This window comes from Lepisosteus platostomus, chromosome 7, assembly GCF_059453375.1.
Source record: "Lepisosteus platostomus isolate fLepPlt1 chromosome 7, fLepPlt1.hap1, whole genome shotgun sequence".
NCBI lineage: Eukaryota > Metazoa > Chordata > Actinopteri > Semionotiformes > Lepisosteidae > Lepisosteus > Lepisosteus platostomus.
Window position 1 is genome coordinate 38,932,364 of NC_142617.1, and position 24,462 is coordinate 38,956,825.

Sequence of the window (24,462 nt, forward strand, 5' to 3'; positions counted from 1 at the left end):
AGATAACTCCACAAAAATTTCAAGTAAAGCACACTCCAAATCAAAGCCGGTGTATTAGATCTGTGAGCTGGTATGAGCAGCCGGTCCTTGCAGTGACAGCAGAGGTGTCACAGACACGCCTCTCTCCGCACAGGACCAGACATCAGAAACATTACCTTATTTTGCCATTAGATGCAAGATTCCGGGTTCAGCTGGAGTTCTGACCTGCCCAGAGTTGGAAAGGCCAGAAGGGAGCATGCCCACTCCAAAACACTGCCTGGAGTGCAATGAGTCTTCACTCGTCATGGGGCAAGAAAGTGACTTTATGGTCAAACCATTTGCCATTAGCTTTTATTAAAGACTTTTATTAAATGCTGAAATGAACCATCAAGAAGTCACTTTATTCACCCCCACCCCACCCACCACAAACAGCAAACAAATGAACTAACATAAAAGAGACTCTTGACACGTCAGCTACTCTGAGATCCCCACCCCGTGGAAGATCAATGGGTTCTAGATAAACATTAGTCCCTGTTGACGCTACAGCTAGCTGGCACAGTTGTACCTCACAGCTCAGGGGTCCTTGGTGTTAAGTGTGAAACAGCCTTGGCATGTGCTCTGCATGTTTGTGTGGGTTTGCACCAGATTCTCAGTGTTCCTTCCCCCCTCCCTATGACTAGCTGCTTGAAAAGTGTCCTGCTGGGTATATATCCCCATAAGGGAGGCAGCTGGGCTCCCCACCTCACTGCATGCCCATGAGCACAGGGTCTTAGGTGATTTCCTCCCCTACTGCCAGGTCTCCTGGACTACAATGACAGGCAGACAAATGATATGAAGTCCAACCACTCTGTCACAGCTCCTCCAGTCCAGAAGAGTACACATCTATCCATATCCTATACACAAGCTAATTCTTAAATAATTACGTTTTAACACTTTCCAAAGTGCTTTACCAATGACCAGTTCGGAATAAAGGTTTTAATTTTGGGCACTAATCAAAAACAAAAGCACTTTGTATTGCACAATGATTGTTTTACCATTTTCTAAAGAAACATTATGCTAATTAAGCCCCTGCTTTCTTGCTCAGTGGGTCTTACCCTGTGATCTCCCGGATTGATTTTTACAGGCTCCCATTTCCATTTTCATCACTTTAACGAGCGTGTGGAGTGGCCCTCCTAATTAGCAAACCCATTATCAGTACTGGAAAATCAGGGTTTTAATGTGCTTTAAAGGAATGGTGTGCTTGGTTGGTGGGCTGAAATTCTGAGGCTCGAACCTGCTTAAATTTGTGGCGAAACCCCAGCCATGAATCTCCTTCCCCCGTTGGTTATTTAGCTATTTCAAAACCTGGACAGGAGGTTGGGAGACTGGCATGAACTGGATGGTTGTCTTCTCACACAAACTAAGGGAAAAGCAATTGCCAATCCAAACAAATAGACCCTCTTCACCAACTCCAGCTCTGTGAAGCACTTCAGTTTCTCTGACAGGGCTTTGATGGAAGATAACGACTCTCACGCTGACAAAGATCTGACCGTTTAGGCTCCGCCGCGAGCCCTGGCGATTAATCAGGGCCCTGTCCTGACAGCTGCATGTCTACAGCTGCAGATTAAAAAGAAAGCCCAACTCTAACAAAGTATTGATCTCCCGGCAAGTGCCCGAATAGCTAATCTATAACACTTTTAATTAACAAAAAAAAAAAGATACGAATAAAGGATACAAAAGATTCCAATATCCTGATCTGCCTTTTCCCTAGCGCTTGTCAGAAATTTACAGATGGGGAGGACAGAAATCAGAAGGGAGGGGGGGTGTCTTTGCAGAGGTGTCTGAAATCCCTATAGATCTCCCTTCAACACGGGAATACCAGAGGCCTTTAACCCTTATGAGTGTTGAATAAGAGGAACATGAACCAACTGGCCTTGGTTAAATCAAGTATGAGAAAAGATACTACAGGCACCTCAAATGTTTCTGCTTTAATAGACAAGCTTTCAGACAGAAATTCCTGTCGAACTGTTCTCTTTTGCTAATACTGGAATGGAAATGGAATGGAATTACAAAATGTTACCACATTTTATTCTTCAAAAGACAATATAAAAAAGTAATTAGAAGTTTACACAAGGGGATGGCTGGGAGTCACATTGGTTAGCACTGCTGCCTTGTAGTGCTGGGGCCCTGCGTTCAGTTCTGGACCAGAGTTCGCAGCAAAATAGATTCTCTCCTACACACAAGGCACTTGCTGCTAAGCTGTTCTACAGTTAATGTCTGAATTTGTGTAACTAGCTTTCCCTGATATTTATCAACAATTTGAAAACAGATGCTCAAAAAGCCACCCATTTGTGCCTGTTAGTGAGGCAAAGCCTTTTTGACTTCATTCCAGACTTCGCAAATCAAATTAAAGAAATACAGTACGCCTGTTCTTCGTACTCACTGCGCAAAACTGTACAGCTGGACCTCCTAATTACGCATTACCCCACGCAACGCACCAATCAACACAACAGCTCCTGAAGCACAAATGGTTTCCTTGTGACATTTTTACATTCTAACAACTGGTTTATTCCTCTCAGCCACTGTGCATCTTGGACCAGCCCCAAAACAACACTCTGCCTGTCCTAACTCCAGACTTATGTTTCCTGGAATATAAGTATAGCATCAGAGAGCATTAATACTCAAGATGAATCAATTTTCTTGTATTCTTTAGAGGCCTAATTTACTAAGCAAGCTCTTTTGCAGTGGTTTATTGTTTGATTCCACTTTTTATTTTCAAAAGGCTTGAGTTATTAACTAGAAAAAAATGGCTGATTCCTTCAAAACACTTGCTCTCCAACTCATCTTTCAATACTGTGTGCAAAGCTTTTTTTAGTTTTTTTCCCCCTTGACAGGAGTTTTGATGCAATAAATTAAGCAAACTGTTCTCTCATATATCAAACTGCTTTGTCCATTTATCAGCTTTTTTGAGGTTGTTCCAAGGCTTTAGAAAGTTATGGAAAATACAGATATTTCTGCTTCTTGTTTTGCTCAATCAATTATACAGACTCGACAGCCTCACTGCTGTTGGGTTCAGAACTCTCTCTCTCTTTTATCAGAGAAACACAGGGTGCATGATTGCAGTTCTTGTACACTGTATGTGCACGCTTCAGTAAGTACAATAAAAAATGACAAAGAAAACAGCCACTGTACTGAATAAAACATTTACCTAATGTATTAATTACAGGTGGTTGTTCAAACAGCACTCTCCCAAAATGGAATCCAGTTTATGAATTGCTTTCCAAAGCAAAACCCATCCTGTGTTTATTGTTTGCAAATGCTTGCTTTAATTATTCCAGTAGTGGAAAACTCTTACAAGTGTGAGCATGGTTGGAAAGTCAAGAGGATTATTAAATAAAGTCTGCGTGCCCACCCCCACACATGCACACACACTTTCCTCAAGAACTGCAGGTATGTCCCCATGAATTTTATCTATATATGAATGCATAATCCCGTCTGTGTGCCTGCAAGAGGTTGAATGCAATTTGAATGTGTCTGACCAGCTGAAAAGAGTATTAAAGGAGCCACAGCACCATTCAGATTTTTCTCCACACCTTCAGATCAGTGACTGGGCTGCAAGGCTCAACCAACTCTCCAAACAAGCACCTTGACTCTGAAAAGCCCTAATTAGCACGTTATTTTAAACTGATTTGGAATGGGAGCACTCCATTTTTGTATTGCCATCATTGGAGGAAAATAGCCCTGCTCCACTCTTTTAGCGACTGAACAAATTAATTAAATAAATGAGTGAGCAGAGGAAATATCTTCCTCTCCAGAGAGAAACAGAAGGTCAGAGTCAAAGTGAAATATTCCGATTGAAATTAAGATGCTCTGGCACAGATCCCAGGTACTGAATTAAGTCACAAAATCAGGTCTCTAGCCAAAGGCAATCGCTATACATAGCCTGTGCATGTACATTATCAGAAGAAGCTTCACTTTCTGGAGTGTCTCCAGCATTCTTGAGGGGGGTGGAGGGACATCAGATTAGTTTATAAATACAGTTCAGTGGATCAGCCACTTTGCGAATAGTATTTAAAATAAATGAGAAAAGTCAGAGTGCATCTGTTGGACTTCACTTAGTCCCTATATGCATATATACAGTATAATAAGAAACACCATTCAGGGTTACAGTGTTTTGGAAAGCAAGAGGTCACCACAAATAATGGGAATAAGAAAAATAATATATATTAGTGTGTTTATTACACACACATTTTATATAAGCGGAAGTTATTAAAAACACACCAAATTCTATGGGGTACAATATTCCTTTTTCATGCCTGTTAGTACATGTTCATTTGCCGACAATATACAATAAAAAAAACTAAGAAAGGTCTCAAACAAGAGGCCCATTCCATCTAGTCCATTTGGGAGTTAGAAATTAATTGATTTTAGGATCTGATGCAGTCATTTTTTGAAAGAAGCCAGGGTATTAGATGCAACTACATGGCTGGGCAGTCTGTGTTAGTCTCCCACATTAAAGAGACGGGCAAAACAGGCAATAGATGCCAGGCCTTTCTGCAGTTACCATGACTTCTACACATACATTTATAGAAATGAAACTGTCAAATTACACGAAACAACTGAAAATATCAACCTCTCTCCCAAATGCCCCCATCATTTTATCTCATGCTTCTACTTCCTTTTAATTTTTATTCTTACACAGAAGGAAATGACATCTTATGAACGTGCAAGCTCACACCGAGCAGAGCTCATGATGAATATTAAAATCCGCCAATTATACAAAAGGGAGACAAATTAGCATTATGTTCTGCTTAAGGGGTGAGGAGTGTTTTTTCCTACTTACCTGAGGATTGTGTTCTGCTTTAAATCCTGCAGGGAACAGACAACTAATTGATGATCAGAGGACACTAATCACAACATCCTTTCCCTAGACAAGAGCAGAACCCGTGGGGAATAGAGTAATGCAGGAAATGTTTGCGCAGAAGAGCACGCAGGAGAGCGATCACTAAAGCACAGACCCGGTTATGCAAAGTTTCGGTTGTGATCGTCTAATCCAGAGCTACAGGTTTTCAATTCTGCAGAAAGAGAAAGGAAACCTGAACCACGGCGACAAACAAATACTGCGCCATATTCATCAAAAATTTACCACCACAATTTAAACACCTGCGTTTTCTTTTCCTCCTCCGTAAGAAAACAATGTGTTTGTGAAGTGTCACATAAATCTTTCAGAATGCTCATTTAAGGGTCCCTCAAGGCACTTTAAACATTTCTTTCCGATTTTGTAACTTTCAGATTTATTTAGAATTCAATGCAGTGTTTTTTTATATACAACCCTGAGAGACGCAGGGGACACAAAAAAATAAGATATTTATGACGGGACTCAAACTTTTTGTTTCGCTTCAGGCTGCTCATGTTCTATTTCAGTAAGACTTCACTGATTCAGGACACATTTTCAATCTCTTCCTCCACCCACCCCAGGCACCCCCTCCCCCTCAGACCAGCACTATAGGCTGCAGTCTCTCAGCTCTTCCAGCATTCTCCCTGCACCATACCCTGTATTGACTAAACGTCTGGCAGAGAGGTGTTAGGGAGCAGAGCCTTGACTGCTGTACCTCTCAGCATCGCATAATCCAGCCCTATGCTTCAGCTGCCCAACGACAAGGAGACTAGGAAGAAATACAGGAGAACCGAAACTGATGGATAGCTTTAGAGTTAAGTGGATTGACCGTACAAGGTAATACATCATTCCTCAATTTATACTTTTAACCAACCTGTTGTCAGAGCTTTATTTATCTGAACTCCAAGAACACATACAATAGCAAGGTACAGGCAAGAGAGAGTAGTAGTCCAATGTTCTCAATCAGAAAGGGTTTGACCCTCTGGACAGGAAATTAGAGGCCACTCAGCTCATTTTGCGTGTTCGGTTACGAGCAACTTAATGATCTAAGAACTTCTTTGTATTTTTTAACAGATCTCACAGAGTTATTGTGTAGCTCTGTCCTGTTAAAAGAAGATCTTGTTCATGGTGCCTTCAGACTCCCCACTGAGGAGGTGGAAAGACTCCCAGTACACATGCATTCGAACCATTTCAGTTTATTTTATTACACACCCACCAAACGTGGAATAACTCATTTACAGGCTCCTGTACCACACGCAAGAGAACATCATGTATAGAAAAGCTCCTCCAACACGACCACCCGCAGTGCCACTAGTTCTTGGGCACACAGGAAGCTCCACAGTTCCTGACAGGAAATTCAACACCGATTGGAGAAGTAGCACATCTCTCGGTGACATTACTGCAAACCTGCAAGAGCCTATCAAATTACAAGGGCCGCCGTCGTGCTGGAAAGCCCTTGCAAACTAATGTTATCTCCACCCCTGCAGCACTCCGCCACCACCTGGGGAATCCCTGGCACAGCTGGCAGCTGAGCCAGGCTTATGCCTTCTCTAAGTGGCGTGAGGCACTTGAGAGCCACTCCTGGTTTCACACACTGCAGTTTCTTTTACAAAAACCAAACCCAGACAGAGGATAGATGAATACACATTACAGCAAATACATACAGTATATTACACCAGGAACATGAAACTGGGGATTTCAGAAAATCTCTGAACATTAAACAAGGGACTTCTTGTATTTTCTGAAATATATTGGGATTTTGTGAATTCACAGGTTTTCCCATTTGTACTGTAACATTTACACACTAACACATTAAAATCGTCAGTATTCAATCAACCCCTCGTCACTAAGGGGCTTAGCTTTATTATTTTGTAAACAATTGCTTTAACCTTGTAAAATAAATCTATGGAACTTAATAATAACAGCGCACACCAGGAATACAAAGTCAGCATCTGCATGATCTCTGTCATCTCTAAATCAATGAGAAGGCCGTGTTTATTCTCCAAAGACATAGACAACAGGGGACCCTGCATCACCCAGACTGGCTTGTTCTGTGGTTGAAGCTGTATATCGCTGGTTTCTTTACTGTCATAGTACTGTACTTCCTCCAGGAAGCGCAGGGTCTTTTTGTCATATTTCCAAAAGCAAAAGTCTGCATTCCTGTTTACTGCTTAAGGTACTGTAGATCCAAAATAAATTTCAGATCAATAAAATGTAGGGCTACTATTATTTTATGACAGAGAACTACATTAAAGAATGGACCATTTCATGAGATTACTGATCAACTTCATGTTTCCACAACTCCACTCCAATTAGCGCTCGGCTATACAAGATTTATTGGCACTTATCTGTTCCTTCATTGTATTATATTTATGCTGATATACTGTAAGTCTGGAATTTTATCTATTTTGTTTAACGCAATACTGTATTGATTTATGCAGCTGGATAAGATTTACCACCCAGGATGAAGACGTCTGCTAAGTAAGCAAATGCATACTAATGATGACAGTGTTTTCTGCTTCATACAAACCATTTGGATCTGCAGCTCACAGAACCTGAAGTGGCATCAAACTGCTTGGAAATGGGAGTCTCATTTCTATTCATGCACTGCTTGCTGTTCACTATACTAGATAAGAGAACACTGAAAATATAAGAGAAAGGCCAGATTAGGGCAGGTCAAGTGATTGGACACTTGCAGCACTGGGTCTCGCAAAAGCTTAGCCAGTTGATGCTGATGGCAGCGTTCGGAAAAACACTGATCTACATGCATATGCATGCGCGCGCTCACACAGACACACACTTTCTGATCCAGCTCAGTTGCTAGGCTCTAATTATGTTTCCACTGCCGCCCATGAGTTAATCAGCACGAAGAGATTTCCTCCTCCTGAAGCAACTCCTAGAAAACATTAACAAATCTTCCTATCAATACATATTTATTTAGAAATATTAAAGAAGCCATCTACATCCCATTCTGCCAGAGATGAAGACGGAGAGTAGGCGTGGGTATGCATGTGTCAGACGTCCACGGTGGCGCTGCCTGCATCTATTAGAGCAGAAAAGCCCAGCAGCCTGCCATATAATGAGGACTGAGCTGGCAGTTATTGCACTTCTTGTTTGCAGATACTGGGAACAAAATGAGGCTGGAGTCTGCGTTAAAGTCAACTGTAACCTTTTATTACTTTAAAATCGGGAACGTGTCAAAGAGAAGAACTTCTAAGTGTAGCTCTAGGCCATCTGCAAAGAGATGGCTCCCCAGGTGCTTTCTTTATTACCGTTCAGCATCCCATTAGGTTCGGCAAAATGTTAGAGTGCATAATTTATGCAAGTCTCTTTAATTGCATTGTTCAGTTCTTCTTAAGTATGTGTTCCTTTTTCTCATTACGATTCAGTATGAAATGCCCAAGGGGGGAGGGAGGAGTGGGGTGTGCATTTAAACTTCTTTTTATATCCAGTATTTCACTGCAAAAAGGAGTGTGGGGGGGAGGGGGGGGTTGTTCTCTATTACAGGTGCTATTTCTCAGGCAGCCTGGCAGGCATAGACACTTTACAAAGAGTAAAACCAAATCTTCATACAATTAGCTTGGTGTTCCACACTGTAAGACTGGAGTGTGCCTTAATCAGAAGGGCTAGAAATGGGACATTAAATGTGAACTGCTTCTAGAAACACTGATGAGATTTGCAGAGCTGGCTCTTTCAATGCAGCACAGTTCTCTCATCTCACTTCTGTTCCACTTGTTTAATTGAAACCATTAGTCCTCCGTACCTGGCTGTCCGGTAAGCTATCCCTGTGGTGTGAATAACAAATCCAGGAGGGGAACTGCCTCCCGTTAGGACCAGGACTGAACTGGAATTCCAGCATTTTTTTCTGGAGCTCATTAATCTCCAGCAGATCAGGCAGGAGCTGTCACTGAGCTCTGGCTTAATGAAACCCATCTGAAGTGTAGGAGCATTCTTGAGTGTAGCTTTCAATGTCCGCCTGCTGCGTGGGAGGATAATGCCGGGAGGAATTTATCACCAGGGCGGACTGTCTCGCAGCCCCGTGTGCGCGGGCGATGCTAACCTCAGCTTCAAGTCCAGATCTGACTTTAGGCCACCTTCATCTAACACGGATACAGCTGCCACTGCACTGTCTCATCCCTGCTAATATTTCCGTAGCCTGAAGCTATGCATGTTGGGGAAAGAAAAAAAGGGCAGCCCCACCACTCACAGCCTCGAGCTATCATGCTGCAGAGTTTAGCACAGACAAACAGCTTTTTAATCGCACAGCAAAGCCTGTGACAAGATAATGAGAACCTCTCCTTCTTGCTCCTTGTTTCTCCTGCAGGAACATTGTCTGCTTCACTGTCCTCCTCATCACCAGCAGCACCTGTGCACATGACCAGAGTAAAGGGCAAAGAGGTAGGCCTCTCGCACATTCATTTCATAGCCATATCAGAACAGAAATTGAGAAAAAACAGACCATAGACTAGCTTATAAGACAGCTATACACAAGACCGTTTATGATAACGATCCTTGCACTAGGAACAGGTGGGAAACTGAGAAACAGTTTATATGATGGAAAACCACTCTTCCAATTGTACCAGACAGGCTTCCATAGTATGAATATGCTTTTACAGTGTTTACTTATTACATAAAACAGGTTCAGCTGAGATTAGCTTTCAGAATATAAATCACACTTTACTGGCCCACACTCGGTTTTACTAATCACCTCTTCGGAATCAGAGTGATAAAGCTGAGTGGTATACAAGCAGGTGACTCTCTTACACTGCAACAGAGGTGGAGCCAAATGCATTTAATCAAGATACTGAAGACCTGTAAAATAAAAGTCTAGGTTAAACGCAGCTCTGACATGATAAGAGACAAGCTAAACCACGCATCTGAACTGCAAAAACGTGTTCCTTCCACAAGAGAGGAGGTTAAATATTCAGATTAACTTGCGCTGTTCTTCAAAAATATTTTTTCTTTGGCTTCAGGACAAAGAATTCCCAAACTGCGGGTCTTTATTGATGCAGTGACCTGGGGAAATGGCATGTTCTGAAGTAGGAGGGGAGGGCACATGTATCGAGAGCGATCAAAGACAACGTTCAGGCGCTGTGCAACACTAAGATAAGACACTTCCCCTGCATTATTTATTGAGCCTGATGCTAATTAGCATTTCCAAGCAACTTGGGAGCAAAGGAAAATCACTGAAAGGGAGAAATGCAATCACACAATGTCAAGATGAATGACGGTTGTCGAGAGCATACCTTTGCTTGCGATGCAGGACTTGAGAACGGAAAGGTGTGTAGCACAAGTGGAGACTGTTGCTCATAACGTAAGACTGCTAATGGAATACCACTCTGCACACAGAGCGGACATTAATCTTCAAACACATGTGCTCACCAACCAAACGGGAATACTGTGCAGATGTCATGGTTGCTTGGCACAGAGTTTCTAGCACAGTTAAAACGCATCCTGCCAAACTAGAGCTGTCACTTCCAGAGACATCTAACCAACTAAAGCAAAAATCATCTACCACCTATAAAAAGTGGAAAGCAAACTGTAGATTAAAAAACAGCTTAATTCATATCACAACCACCAATAATGGACATACCTGTGTAGTTTGGTCTGACTTGCTGTAGGGTTTCACAATGAGAAACACGAGAAGAACAAATATTCAGAACATTATACTGGACACACATAGTAGATATGTTAACAAAACAAGGCACAAATATGTCTGGACTGTTGTCATCAGCGTTTCAACAGAAAGAAAAAAGACGACAAAACGTTTAGTTTCAGACTGAGTTTCTACAGGACGCGCAACTCGTGGGAATTAATTAAAGAATTTCACAGGGTAGTTTTCAAGGCAGCACAACAAAGGAAGCAGGACACTGTTAAGCTGGCTTTAAGCTCCTTAATGTTCTAAGGACTTGACAAGTTAGAGGACCAAGCTATTTCACTCCTTTAATTACTCATTTATGCCTGGTATTTATTATACACTCTCTCTGCTACACTATTTTTTAGTGTATATATTATGTAAAGTGCCTTGAGGGTAATCTGCACTGCACTGCACTGAAAGGCGCTATAGCGGAATAAAACTGATTGATTAATTCTATGTATATTAGATACATGCGTTCATGACAGAACATCCAGCTGTGTAAACACAAGCTGGATAGCGGAATCCCCAGAGGAAACAAAGACAACAAGGATCCCTGCATCTCAGGACCACAGAGTGCAGCAAAATGAGACATGACGAACACTTTATTTTAATCAAACAACATCCTGCTCTACACAGGAACACACAGTGTAAATAGGCAATGAAGGCCGGGGATCAATACCTTTGCTTTTAGAAAGTCATTTTCTGAAATGGCAGCGCTACATCTTGCTGCATCTTACAGAGTGCTACTGGTAGCGGCACGTATTTACATCTCTGGTATAATACCTTAATTAAGTATTACACAAGCAGCTGCCTCGTCGTGCTGTGGGAGCACAGAGCTGCAGTTCAGTGTCCTTGCCATGGGGGCTCTTTCTTTTACAGTCCAGGCCGTCCCACTGAAATTGGTCATGCGTATCGGGGGCTGTCTCTGGGAGCAGTTTCCCCAATATGTCAGAGTCAAACCGTCTTTGCAGCCAAGATTTCATCTTTTACTATTCAAAAGACACAAAGTTAAACAAGCTCACGGCAGAGGCAGAGAGGCCTTCATTAGTCACCCTTTTTCTCACCTTGTTCCTGTCGGAGAACCATGGATCTATTTCATCTTGTGCTTTTTGTTAACCTCAGATAGCAGCTCAACTGTAAGCTTGAAACCTGTTATCTTATGGGAATAGTTCTATACCTGATTGTTGAAATATGTGAAATATGTTGAGGCCAGCGTGTAGAAATTAGATATTGCAAAATACCACACCAGAAAATAAAGCTGTAGGAAAAATGGATTTCTGACCATATGTGTCACAAAATTGGAAAAGGTTTGAAGAGTAAAACACTTTGGGAACTGATCAAAATAACAGTCTCATTACAATATATAAATTCTTACCTATATTCCAAATAAACTGTCAGATATCACTATATTATAATAGTTCTTCAAGTAACCATATATACAGTGCTAAACACAGCAACAATACCAACAATATGTATAACATTGAAACTCTTCTGTTTGAACTACTGTAGTTGTTCCAGGAGCACCAGGAGTCAGAAGCCACAGGTTAATATTCCTGAAGCTCTGTCTTAAAACAACTATTGTTTGCAACCAGAAACTTTCATTGACAGAAAGGCATAAACAGAGAGCAGAGAGATCCCAAAATCAAGCTGTGCACGGTTCTATAATACAGGTCAGCAGTACTAAAAGGGCACATGAGAACCCCAGAGAAAGAGCTGGTGACAGGCAGGCTGTCAATGGCAACATGTGTGACAATGTGAGAATACTTGGAATGATCAAACACAGCAGACCCTGTAAGCATGACAGACTAATATCAATGAGCTGGTAATTATGAACCTTAATTAGAAGCTGAAGAAACCCTACCTTAAGGATATGTTTATTGGCAAGGAGTTATTATGCAGCAGGCAGCATTTTAAAGCCCCTTGCCAAGCAGCATTCAAACACTCAAAAAAACAAAACAAAAATGAATAAACCCTCTAGTACTTTAGGCACAGATACTGGCAGGGAGAATAATAAATAGTCTGAACTTTGGGAGGGGGGACCTTGATTGTCAGGCTCAGCCACTACACCGTTGCAGTGATTCGTCTTGTAGAAATGCATATGCAACTGCTGGCGTGCTGAATAGAACCCAGCCAAAATAAAATGAGCAGCTCTGACCTGGACAGTCAGTGGTACAAGTGGAAAGTGCCAAACACAAACCATGAAGGGTCTGTGCAGAGGCTGACATTCTGCATCATAGAGAGGGAAGTGGGCGGCAAAATGGTGAGCATTGCTGCCTTGCAGCACAGGGCCCCCCCGGGTTCAATTCCAGACCTGGGGTGCTATCTATGTGGAGTTTGCATGTTCTCCCTGTGTTCACATGGGTTTCCTCCAGATGCTCCGGTGTCATACTGGTAGGTTAACTGGCTTCTAGGAAAACTGGCCCTGGTGTGACTGCATGAGTATCTGTGCATCTCCTTGAACTGGAATAAGCAGTTAGAATATAATAATAATAACAACAACAACATCACTTTGATGGATGGAGAGTGGAGTGTCACTCTGTGGTGTCATGCTTGGAAACACTTACCGACAGCAGTCTCCAGGTGATGGGCCGCACCTCCCTGGGAATCCCTGACCAGCTGTGCTTCCTCAGCTCCTCTGCAGACAGAACACATCAGGCAACCGGGTCAATTAACATTCTCTGCTTCAACACACTGATGTAGAGGGAACCACAATGCTGACATGTAAAGTGCGCTGCCACTGAAGCTTGTAGGCCTGGTGAAGGGCCACTTCCTTTCCATGGTACCGGCAGGCGAGTCAGCTCTCCCAGCTGCCCCACACCCTTAGTTCTAGAACAGCAGTGCATTGCGGCAAGCAGAGGGTAGCAACAGAAAAGGCAGATGACAGAGGACAGAGGCTGCACATTGACCGATTTTCAGTTTTCTCCTCAACCCAATGGAGAGCATCTCTAATACTATTCAAAGTGACATGCCCACACAGCGTGTTACTGAACCTGAAATGCCCACACAGGTTGTGTTTTCTGCGTGACTGCCTTTTCTGACACGGCAAAGAAAACTGTGATGTCTCTGCGCACAAAAATATCAAAAGTCTGTAATTTTTGCAGCTTCATCTAGATTCATCAAAGGAGAGAAAAGAATGAGAAACGGGACACTGTATGATAATCGGAGATTGTCCTGCTGTGCATCAAAAGAAAATATTGCACTCGGAACACACAGTGGAGCACAGAGTTTTACCACCGACGGCAAAACATTCCTCTGAAACAAGATCTGAGTGCCTGTTTACGATCCCAGCTCAAATGATATCATGCGCTAACTGAAAAATAAATACTTCCACAACTTCTGAGTAAGGGGTTCTGAGTCCTGCACGAACACTGCAGGAGAAGCAGCTTGCACAGCACACTTCCCAGCTCAGCACATTAATACTTCATCTGGGGGACGATGCCGTACTTGTATGGGAAAAGCAGGCAGCTCCAAACAACCAGCACACCTGACCAGAGATACATAATCAAACAGCTCCAAGTTTTAAACTTTCAACCAGGCAGCGGAGAACGCCCTTTTCACAGTTGCCACTATCTGAACTCTCAATTGCTTACATACTGTACTTCACAGGAAGTGCATTTAAAACTGAGATCAGGTGCTGGACCTAACAAGCTAACCTGCCATACTGTTGAAGCTCATGCTTTAGTTTCTTACATTCATAAAGACAAATGTGTGCACTGTAAAAAGGTAGCAATATTGAAATGAATACAAATATAGTTTCCTCCTCAAATGACATTACGGTTAATGGCAATTTTAAAAATGCTGCAATCTCCCAAGGTTTCTCATTGATGACTGGATCATACAGTCAAGGTAATATAGGCATCTTCAGCCACTTGGCCAAAACATCACCAGCCTGTCATATACAGTACGCATATGCAGAATATGAAGGTGCTCATTTAACTTCTATGCATTGTTATTCTGAACAAATAACAGAAGAATCACCATAACAAACAGCATTTATAAAGGTATTAAGTGTGACTGCATCCAAAGATGCAAATTCAAGCAGTACAGTCTGCTCAGTGTCCTGCATTGGACAGAGCACTCTGGTGCAGAAAAAGCTGCAACAACAGTGACGAATCATCCTGGCAGGAGGGATTTTCCCAGTACTAACGAACGCAATGAACACTTTACATGAAGGCATATCACTGATTATCATTGCATCACTAATCAAACAGTACAGGTGCACTTTTTTGCATAATATAAAAAAAAACACTAATCTGCGTCAATGAAAGCTTTATGATGAAAACTTTTTGGATGCTAGTTGATTTTTTAATTTCCATTTAAGGACACACATTTAAAAGTAAAGTAACAGTGAGATCCATTAAACTTCTATTAGAGTGGAAGACTGTTTAAATGCATCGTTAGTGTAAGGTGCTGGAATGCAGACATAGAGCAGCTCAGGGGGCTGTCAAGGACGGCACCCCTGTAGCTCCTTCTTTCTCCAGCTTTCTCTTCATCTGCATGAGGAATAATCGTGGAAGGCGAGGAAAGACTTCAGCTGGAACTGCAGGGCGATGGTGGGAGGGTCCCCAGGTACCGAAGATTTCTGTGATCTCTGCTGCTGCCCATGTGAAGACAGCAGAAAGGACACAGCCACTGAGCTGCGCTACGACACACCCTTAGAAGCTTACATCCATTTCCAACAGGCAGGCACAGCGCCGACTGACAAAATGAGAGACTGCTCGCTGACAACAAGAGGGGGTTAATTTAAAGACAACAAAGGCCAAGTATTAAAAATTCACTACTTTTTAGGAGCAGTCAGAAACCCCTGCTTGGGATAATGCAAAGTAATGCTGGTTAATCTGACGGGTGACTGTAAAAGGATGTCAATAATCAGAGCTGTCAATGCCAAAAACAAACCACAGAAGGGATTCTTAACAATATGGTCCAAGCATGCATTCCTTTACTACTCGTGTTCACATAACCTTCAGTATTTCATAATCATAATTTCATCATCGTTATTATTGTCCTTGTGATGGATCTGTAATTATTATCTCCATCATGAAATTATTATTAGCAGCAGAAATCCTATTATTTTTAAGCACACTAAAACAGCATTTTTTATAAAGCAGTAGCCTCAGTAGGAGCTTAGCGTTATTCTAATTATTTTTAGCAATGGTAGTGGTATTACAACAGTATCACTAAGTGACGACAAGATGCAGGGGAGCTGTGCCTTTTCTGCAGCTCTTCTATACTTGCCAGCCAGCTCCCCCTGCTGTCCTCCTCAGAGAAGTGCATGTCACTCCTGTGTCCTGCTGAAGGTGAAGAGTGGACAGCAGGGCATGAGCACAGCCAGCTGTTTGCTGGTTGTTGAGGTATATCCTTGAGCTGGTTTGCACTATTTTTCATTCCTCCAGAGCAGTGGCCTTAGCAGGTTTACTTGGAGATGCAAAAGCCTCAGAAACCTAACCTGGGTTTGTATGTTATGTCTGTGTGCTTCACTGCTTCTTTGTATTAGTAGCAGCAGATACTGTGTCTCAGTGGGTTAGCTATGCTGTATGTACAGCAGATCAAATTACCAGGCCTCCATGTTTGGATATAACATACTTCAGACATATCTGGATTTTCTGCAGTCCCCATGAGATCCAATTTTCACTTTTTTACGACGCTAATCAGTGCAATCAAGCCATTTTCCTAACAACTAGGCAGACTTCACTCTTCTCTCCTGTAAGAATATCTAGCATAACAAATGCGAAAAGATATTAAACGGGGTCTGGAGACTGTCTGACAAAGCCTGCTAGAGGGATCTTAATTTATATGACAGATTGTTATACTAAACTCTTTGGTACGAAGAATTCTTCTCTGGTGCTAATAACTCCTTCCAACTCTCAGGAAAAGTCTGGATACTGTACATCTAGTATTTCTTGGCAGATATTAACAAATGCATTAAAAATTAGAGAACCAGATCTTACCAATGATTAAGCATGTCTTTAAACAGGGTGCATTTAAGCAAGAAGGCCCCTGGCAATTCTGGATGGATTGAAACCCCAGTTCACATGTTCCTCAAAGAACAGAGACCACAAAGGCTGGCTAAGCACATTGTTGGACACGAGGACAACAAGCACTACAAGATTTCCATTTAATGCAGGCACCAGAAGCATAAACACTACGAGATGGGAAACACTGAGCATGAGGAAGCTATTTAAAAAAACATTATTTAGATCTACACAGATGTGGAAACCATAAATAAGGCAGTTATGATCTACAACTGAAAGTGAGAGTAACTTAAGTAATTTTGGCCAATGTTGCAAAACTGAAGTTGCACAATGGAGCTAATAAGACCTCATTTAGAATACTGTCCAAAATATTTCTGCTATGGACCAAGGCTTAAGGGAGTATCCTACTCTGACAAGCTTAATTTACTTAACTTTGTTTTAGTCTTCAGCAAAGAAGACCACAAAGACTAATTTAAGTATTAAATATCCTCAAAGGCTTTGACGGGGCTTGCTGCTGGAAACCCAAATCTTAAGAAAACAATGATAAATTCCCATTTGGGTAGGTATATAATAAAAATAAATGACAACTCCAAATTTAGAAAAAAGAAGGCCTTTTTGCAGTATGGAAACACATTACTGTAAAAGTCCATTATACAGATTTCATCTAAGTTCTCCACTGGAATCCAGTCATTCATACCTAAAGGGCCGATTCTCTCAGGATGGTAAGAATTTAATCAGCAAGGGCATCAAAACTTAAAATCACAGACAAAATTCAGCGAAGATTTGTGGGCGCAAAATGGAAAGGCATATTAAAAAGAAAGTTATAAATGTACGATTAAATATAGATTACCCTAATTCGGATTACGGAAATTTGGTAAAATTCCTAAAAAAACTGTTTTTACTTATTACTTTAACAACAATCTGTGTTTAAAATCATAGCTCTGTTCTCTGGCCTTTCTAAGTCACTGCACGGTACGTCGAAGAATACATGTACCTTGGGTATCATTCAAGTTATGTGAAAAGATTGCCGATTTCCACTACACTGGGGGACTCAAATCGTTTTAGTGAACGGGCCTGGTGATTAGAGAGCTATCACCTGAACTGCGGTGCGCAGGGTCCCTCCCTCTCCATCTACACACAGTCATTTCACAGGCACTCTGGCTTTGCTGCCGCCCAGCTTCCCGACCTCAAAGGCAGACGGGCATTGGGATCTCGGGCGGACAGCAGACTCGGGCCCCGCTGCCTGACCCGCCCGCCACTGCGGAGCGGCGGAGGACAGCGGTAATTGGGGCTGCCGTTTCAAATCGGAGCGCTCCCGCAGCGGCTGGAACACCAGTGCGAGACGGCGGGCGACAACTCCCCTGAGGGCTGCGGGGAGGGGGAAAGGCACATGTGGTGTTTTGCAATTAATGAAAACTCATAAAAGAGCGAAGGGGAAGGGAAGGACCTGTCAAAACTCGGGGACTGTGCCGTCTTGAAATCTCTGACAATGCAGAGCTCCTGCACCGGGATCCCATAAACGAGCTTTGGTTCATTCTCAAGCATAAAAAATGTAACGACAGCACTGCTTTTCATTTGTAGTATTTACTTGCAGCATCTACTCTGGCCCTAGCACTTTATTACCGAAAAGGTGTTTTGATTCAGAAATGGTAAAACTCTTCTTCACCATATTTAAGTATTCAAGACCCCTGTCATTACTGACTTGCATCCTCAGTGTGGTACACTGCAGTATATTCCAACGAAAAAACAGAAAAGATGAACATTGAATTACAACCGCAAAACAGTGTAAAAGATTCTCTTTGCTAAATCACATCCACAGTGCGTTACATCAGGGGCTCCAGAATGACGTATGCACTGTTTCATTCAGGACTGGTGTGAAGTTTGAACTGTCACTCTGGGACTACACAGGTTTTTTTGTGCTCCTGTTTCCTCCCACTTTCAAAAGACCAAGACTGTGATCACGGACAATAAAGGTTAATTGGAGACTCTAAATTGTCTCCATGAGCTGTGTGTGTGTGTGTGTGTGTGTGTGTGTGTGTGTGTGTGTGTGTGTGTGTGTGTGTGTGTGTGTTTTTTCCCTGTTGGTGGACTGATCCCCACAAGGGTGTAGTTCCACCTTGTGCCCTTTGCTTCTGGGATTATCTCCAAGATGCCATGACCTAAGCAGCTTTATGATAATGTATACATTGGACCATAAATTACTCCCATACAGTATGTGAAAACCTGCTAGAGTATAGGACATTTATAAAAACCTTTACAGGTTCAGAAATACAAAACACTATTATAGATCACTATCACTACTGAAACTCAATAAAGTACAGTAAACCACCACCTTAACAAAATTACAAAGCTGCATATTACCAACATATACATTAGTAATCAATTCCAACTTCACCTCAGTGCATGACAGAGTACACTTACAGAGTACAGCTGTAGTGAAAGGTAAGGCTACAAAAATATGTCATTGACTGAGATTAATGAGTCAGAATTACAACACAGCAGCAAAGAAGTTATAAAGTGCAAGATACCTGTACTTAATGAATCAAAAGTACAACACAGCACATATCTGTAGCTGTTTACTAACAATATTAGTAAAATTAACACCTTCCTAAATCACTATTTTGCCCAACAGTCCAAGCTATACATCACATAACAATGTTACTTAACTTTGTGGTGTTTGGTATTTTTTGCTGGTGCAACAGTTATCTTCTAACTTGGCCCTTTTTAGGCATGAGAACTATTTTTGTTGAGAAATTATAAAGAATGTATACGTATACAAGGATATGCCTTCAAAATAATCTCAGAAATATTATAATAAAAGTCAGGCATCCGATAAGATAAATATTGAGAGTGCAAGCTGAAATCAATTATTTGAAAAGAGTAAACACTTCTGTTCAAAGCCTGGAATGCGTGTTTTTCAAGCACATCTGTTAGTTGGTGTCGGCCAGACTGCTCGAAGGCGTGGAAGCTGCTGATCTGGTTTGGATCCATCTTGTAATGCAGGGTGTTAGTTAGAGATTTTTTTAACAGACGCAACAGCTAAATAGCTTGCAAGTATAGCTAATTTTTTAAAGCAATAGATTGAGTGACTGGAGTGGCAGTTTTTGACAAAGGACAGACATCTTAGAGGAGAGGCAATGTCTGTGGGATCTGTAGGAGGGCAATGAGGGAACTCATCCTAGAGCATTCTGAACTTGAAATTTTTTCGATTGTGTTTTATTGGGTCAACTTACAGAAGCAGTGCTGAGGGGCTGGGTGAAAAATGAGAAGAGTTCAGCGCTGGAGAGATTAAATGATCATAACCAAAGCCGGGTCGGCATTAGGAAAAAGCCAGAATCCAGGCTGAAAGCACTTCAACAGCAGTCAAATCCTGAGTTAACAGGTAGGAGGGCCCGAACTGGTATCCTTAACTCTGGTCTGCAAGCACTGTCATCCAACCGGGCTTGGGGGACTCTATAAATCACCCCTGGGACATAAGCAAAAGGGTTAGAATGGTCCAGTCAAGCAAATAATGAGTTCAGTTAAATCAGTTAGATGTAATGAAAACCAGAGGACCGTGTGTCCCTCAAGGACCAGTTTTAAGAGCCCACGGTTACCGATGGAGGCTGCAATCAGAGAAAATTGTTGGAAAGTGACAAGATTTCCCCCCCTCCCCCCCACACATACGATGCTGGAACAGTAATTGCAAATCAAAGAGATGAAGCATGGAAAGGCACTGCAGGAATCTGAGCTGCTGTCTTCCGAGACTTACCCAGGTCAGTGTTCGGGCTGGCCAGCAGCTGCCTGAACTTCTCCAGCCGGCTCTTCTCGCGCACAGTCATGGGAGGAGCCCCCGAGGCGTTCTGGTCGGAGATGCGGGCGATGAGGGGAATGATGGGCCGCAAAGGCAGGGACTGCTGTTTGTGGAGTGTGTTCCGGACTGGAGGGCCTTCTGGAAGACAAAAGTAAAGGCCACGGTCAGACAAACAGTTCGCATGCGTGTTCAAAGTGGGTTGCTTTTTCATTATTTTGCGATGACATTCTTCACCCCTGATTCTCAAATCCTTTCAGTCCACCAAATTCACAACACATTTGAACATACTACAATATTCCGCATAAAAGTACTTATCTGCTGTGTTTGTACTCAATGTCTAGATATATACCTCAATTGCTCAATGAATACAAATCCTAGCAGTTTTCCATGATGTGTATTCAGTATATTTCATTGTCTTTTATCCATTTTCAATTATTTTCTGCTTGACAAGGAAAGGGACTGCCAGTGTGTGAATAGGCCTGCTCCTGACAGCGGAGGAAGAGCGAGGCATCCCAGAGGACTCTGGGTAGACATGAGGACTCCCGTCACACTACAGGTAAATGAAAGACGAGAGGAAGAACTTCTCAAGACAAACACTGACCTTCAAATGTTGCTCTGCGTTAAACAAAGAAATCTGAAGAGAACATTACAAATTCTGTGAGTGCTTTTTTTTCTCTGTACTGGCAGATGAAAGAAGAAAAAAGGACAGGAAACCCGAGAGTCAAAAATAACTCAGAAAAAGTCTATATATTTTTAAGTGGAATGGCTGCCTAGAGAATCTTTACTTATTTAGTGCTGGGAAGCACGCTCACATGTCAATTTCTTCACTCGTTGCAAATTTTAAAAAATTATGCTATATATCAATGCTTCAAAGGGGAAATACATTTTTAATGGACAAGTACTGAATGCTGGCATTAATATGGAGAAGACAGAGGCTGGTCTTTTGCAAGTCCTTACCAGCCTATGATGATATGGCTACTGTATGCTCAGTTAAAAAAATGTTTTCAGTCAATAAACTCGGTTCTGTCTTTATTTTTCCAGCTACATATGTCCTTTTTAAACCATAATGAATGCTTTTTAATCATTCAAAGAAGCATAACCACCAGATCTCATCGGAACTGGGATGCTAAGCAAGGCTGGGCATGGTCACTACAGGGATCAGTGAGGCCTAATGAAAACCATCTTACTGCTGTAAGGGGTGCTTGTCGGTACACCAGGTGCTGCTCTTCCCTCCGGACCAGAATTTCCAAACCAATACTCCAGTGTGGTGGTCTGGAAACACTCTGCTTTAGGAGGGCGCTTCTTCAGGTAAGATGTAAACCCAAGGTCATGACTGCTTCAGGCCACTGGCAATGATTGTAACAGAAGGCATTGACCCAAGTGTCCTGGCTATATTCAGCTTCAGGCTTGCTCAGCCTAGCAGGCCTACATTTCACCCTTAATTCAAATGGAGAAACAGACTCTCCCCTTCTCCACCTGCTACTTCAAATGGAAACTGCAACCTGACAGGCACACTTCTACAATGGCATCTGTAAGCTGACAATATCCCATGCAGGGCTAGGGGTGGGGGTACCTGGCATTAAACATCTGCTGCTGCTCCAAGGGGCAGCAGAGGTAGTGCCACCCCCTCCCTTCTGCTCCACTGCCCCTTTGCCACCTTTCACCAGTCTTCCTGTCAGAGCCATCTGCCTGTGTACGGCCTCCAGACCTCCAGCTAGAGCCAACAGCAAACCCTCTCCACAAGCCACAGCAAGAACACATGGCCTCTAAAGACTGCCAAGCACACAGCCTTCCTTTACAGGACAGCCCAGTGCCCCTTGAAACTAGAGGTGCTACCTGTAGTTCTTTGGGTCCAATATTAATATTCACTGTCATGCAATGTAAAAATGCTACATATACTTTTCAGCTGGAAGCAACATGAAAGAATACATGTGTATAAAAAGAGCTGACGCATATAAGCAACCACACACAAAGCCTTGACGCCTCTTCCTCAGCATGGAATTGCAATTTTCTGATTGTTTAATTATACAATTAAAAAAAGAAATTGGCACAAAGCAGAATGTTGCTGTAGTGACCCGATGTGACCACTACATTTCAGGGTGAATGGCGAGATTCCAGATTCCTGCTAAAAGGTTTTACAGAAAAATGTTGCCTCATTGAAGGAAGCCCATCACCTTTAGTTGTATAATGACAATACAAAATACTGATGCTGGTGTTTCACTCTTTTTTTCTGCATCAAGTAACCTGGAGATGCAAGGGCATGAAGTCAGGACATAAAACTCACTGTATCGACCAAACGCAAGAGTTATTCCCCAAACCGCTGGGGCCAGGCTGCAGACCTCACACTGCTGGCTGTGGCTCCCTACATGGCTGCCAACCACAAGTCACTGGCACGTTCTTTTCAGCTGCTTCTTATTAGAATAAAGCTAAAACCACTCATTAATTACTTAATTAGTAACTGTATCCCTGTAGGCCGTCATTAAAGAAACACCCAGGAAGGTAGAGGAAGACAATGCTCTTCAGTAAGTGATGTGTGGTGAGCGTTCTGGCGCACTATGGCTGCCGTCGCATCATCCAGGTGGATGCTGCACATTGGTTGTGGTGGAGGGGAGTCCCCATTACCTGTAAAGCGCTTTGAGTGGAGTGTCCAGAAAAGAGCTATATAAGTGCAAGCAATTATTATAATTATTAATTCAGCACGTTTCTCCAACTTCCAACAGGTGGAAGCCATTCTGCCTCTTTGTGTGCACTGCATCTCAAATGAATCAAGCAGGCCTTGCATTCACTCGGGCATTGTTCTTTGCCGGTTTGAATCCAGGAAAGATTTGCAATGCAGGCCAATTAACACAGAGAGAAAACATTTGCTGCATCAAAGCAAACACACTGTCGTGTGATAATATGCAAAGTCGCACATAATGACATGCAAAAGCTACAAAGAACTGAAACAAAAGCTAAGAAAAAAAAAACTTTTGCAACTGACAGGTAGTTTTTATTTCTCATCTCTTTCATCTTCACCCACCTCTTGTTTCACTCCTTGTCTTCCTGTCCCTCCAGACTTCCTGCCCTTTGCTCTTTGGTTTTTCTTCTTACCTTTCTGCTGTCCACGGTTAGTTTTGGTTGTATACATAAAAGATCTATTCTTCCAGCTGTGCTCTCATTTAAACACTGAAAACCAACAAGGCACTAAGTCTGCACCCTGTAGCCAATGAGATACACAGTTCAGTCTGTTTCCTAGTTCCCTTGTAAGTCTCCACTGATAAAGAAATTAACTAGAAAGAAAAGAAACCAACCTGCTGTTGACCACTAGTGACCTAACTGACCAGCATGGCGGTATTATGACTGATTCCTGGTTGGTCTGGCCTCAAGAGAGATAAAGGGGTGTCTTACTTGTCCTAATCTGATCTGAATCAAAAATAAAGACCTGAAAAGAGTTTAAACATGGAGGTTTATTAGGAAAGGCGCTATATATTAAAGAGCTACCATAAAATGGCTTTGTACCAGACAGGCATGTGGAGAGCAGCAATCTGTCCCATCCCCCTCTCACAAAAACACTAACAGATATAAAACATCCAGGAATCCTTATACTGTCAGAGAGCCAAACTGAGGGCATAAATCACCGTCTGCAGTCTGATGCTACATATTACTAGTCCTGCACACATCAGAATAAACAAAGCCACCTTCCATGAAATTTAGACGGTAGTGGGGTGCTGGAGGGGGGGGTAAATAAATAAAAACGGATAAATAGAAGTGACCCAGATTCTGGAGAAAGTGGAGCTGTGAACCCCCCATTGGGACAGAACCATCCCAGAAGCAATTTATATCTGCTCACTGGCTGCTGAGTGGCAGAGTCTAGCTTTGCCTAAAATTACCCACTATCCCAGGGAGCGCGCCCTTGTAATTGCTTCAGTCCGGCATTAAATATGATAGATACAGCAATGATCCTGTTAGCATTGGACCCTAATCATTCATCCCTCTGTCCACAGAGCACAGATGAGGGCTACCTGTAATAAAAAACCCAGGCCTTCCTTCATCTCCAAGAAGCATCAGAGAATTGAGAATGTATCGAAATTCACCACCCCCCAAAAAAAATCAATCCCTACTGTGGCCTCAGTGACATATTGCTGAACGCAATCATTTTAAAGAGTTTGTGTGTGGGGGGGGGAGACAGCGGTCTCTCACAGATTAAATAAAAAAAACAACATGA

At 42.4% G+C, this 24,462-nt stretch overlaps 1 protein-coding gene across 2 annotated transcripts in view; it reads right to left on the reverse strand.

Moving 5' to 3' along the window:
- The window catches only part of tbc1d22b (TBC1 domain family, member 22B), a 129,944-nt gene that overhangs the window by 89,851 nt on the left and 15,631 nt on the right, over nucleotides 1-24,462 (reverse strand). For both annotated transcript variants that reach the window (XM_088640187.1, XM_088640186.1), the window contains 2 exons: nucleotides 20,217-20,396; nucleotides 13,058-13,128 (listed from right to left, as the gene is read on the reverse strand). In XM_088640187.1, coding sequence (XP_088496313.1) covers nucleotides 13,058-13,128; nucleotides 20,217-20,396 — 251 coding nt within the window. The remainder of the gene's footprint in view (nucleotides 1-13,057; nucleotides 13,129-20,216; nucleotides 20,397-24,462) is intronic.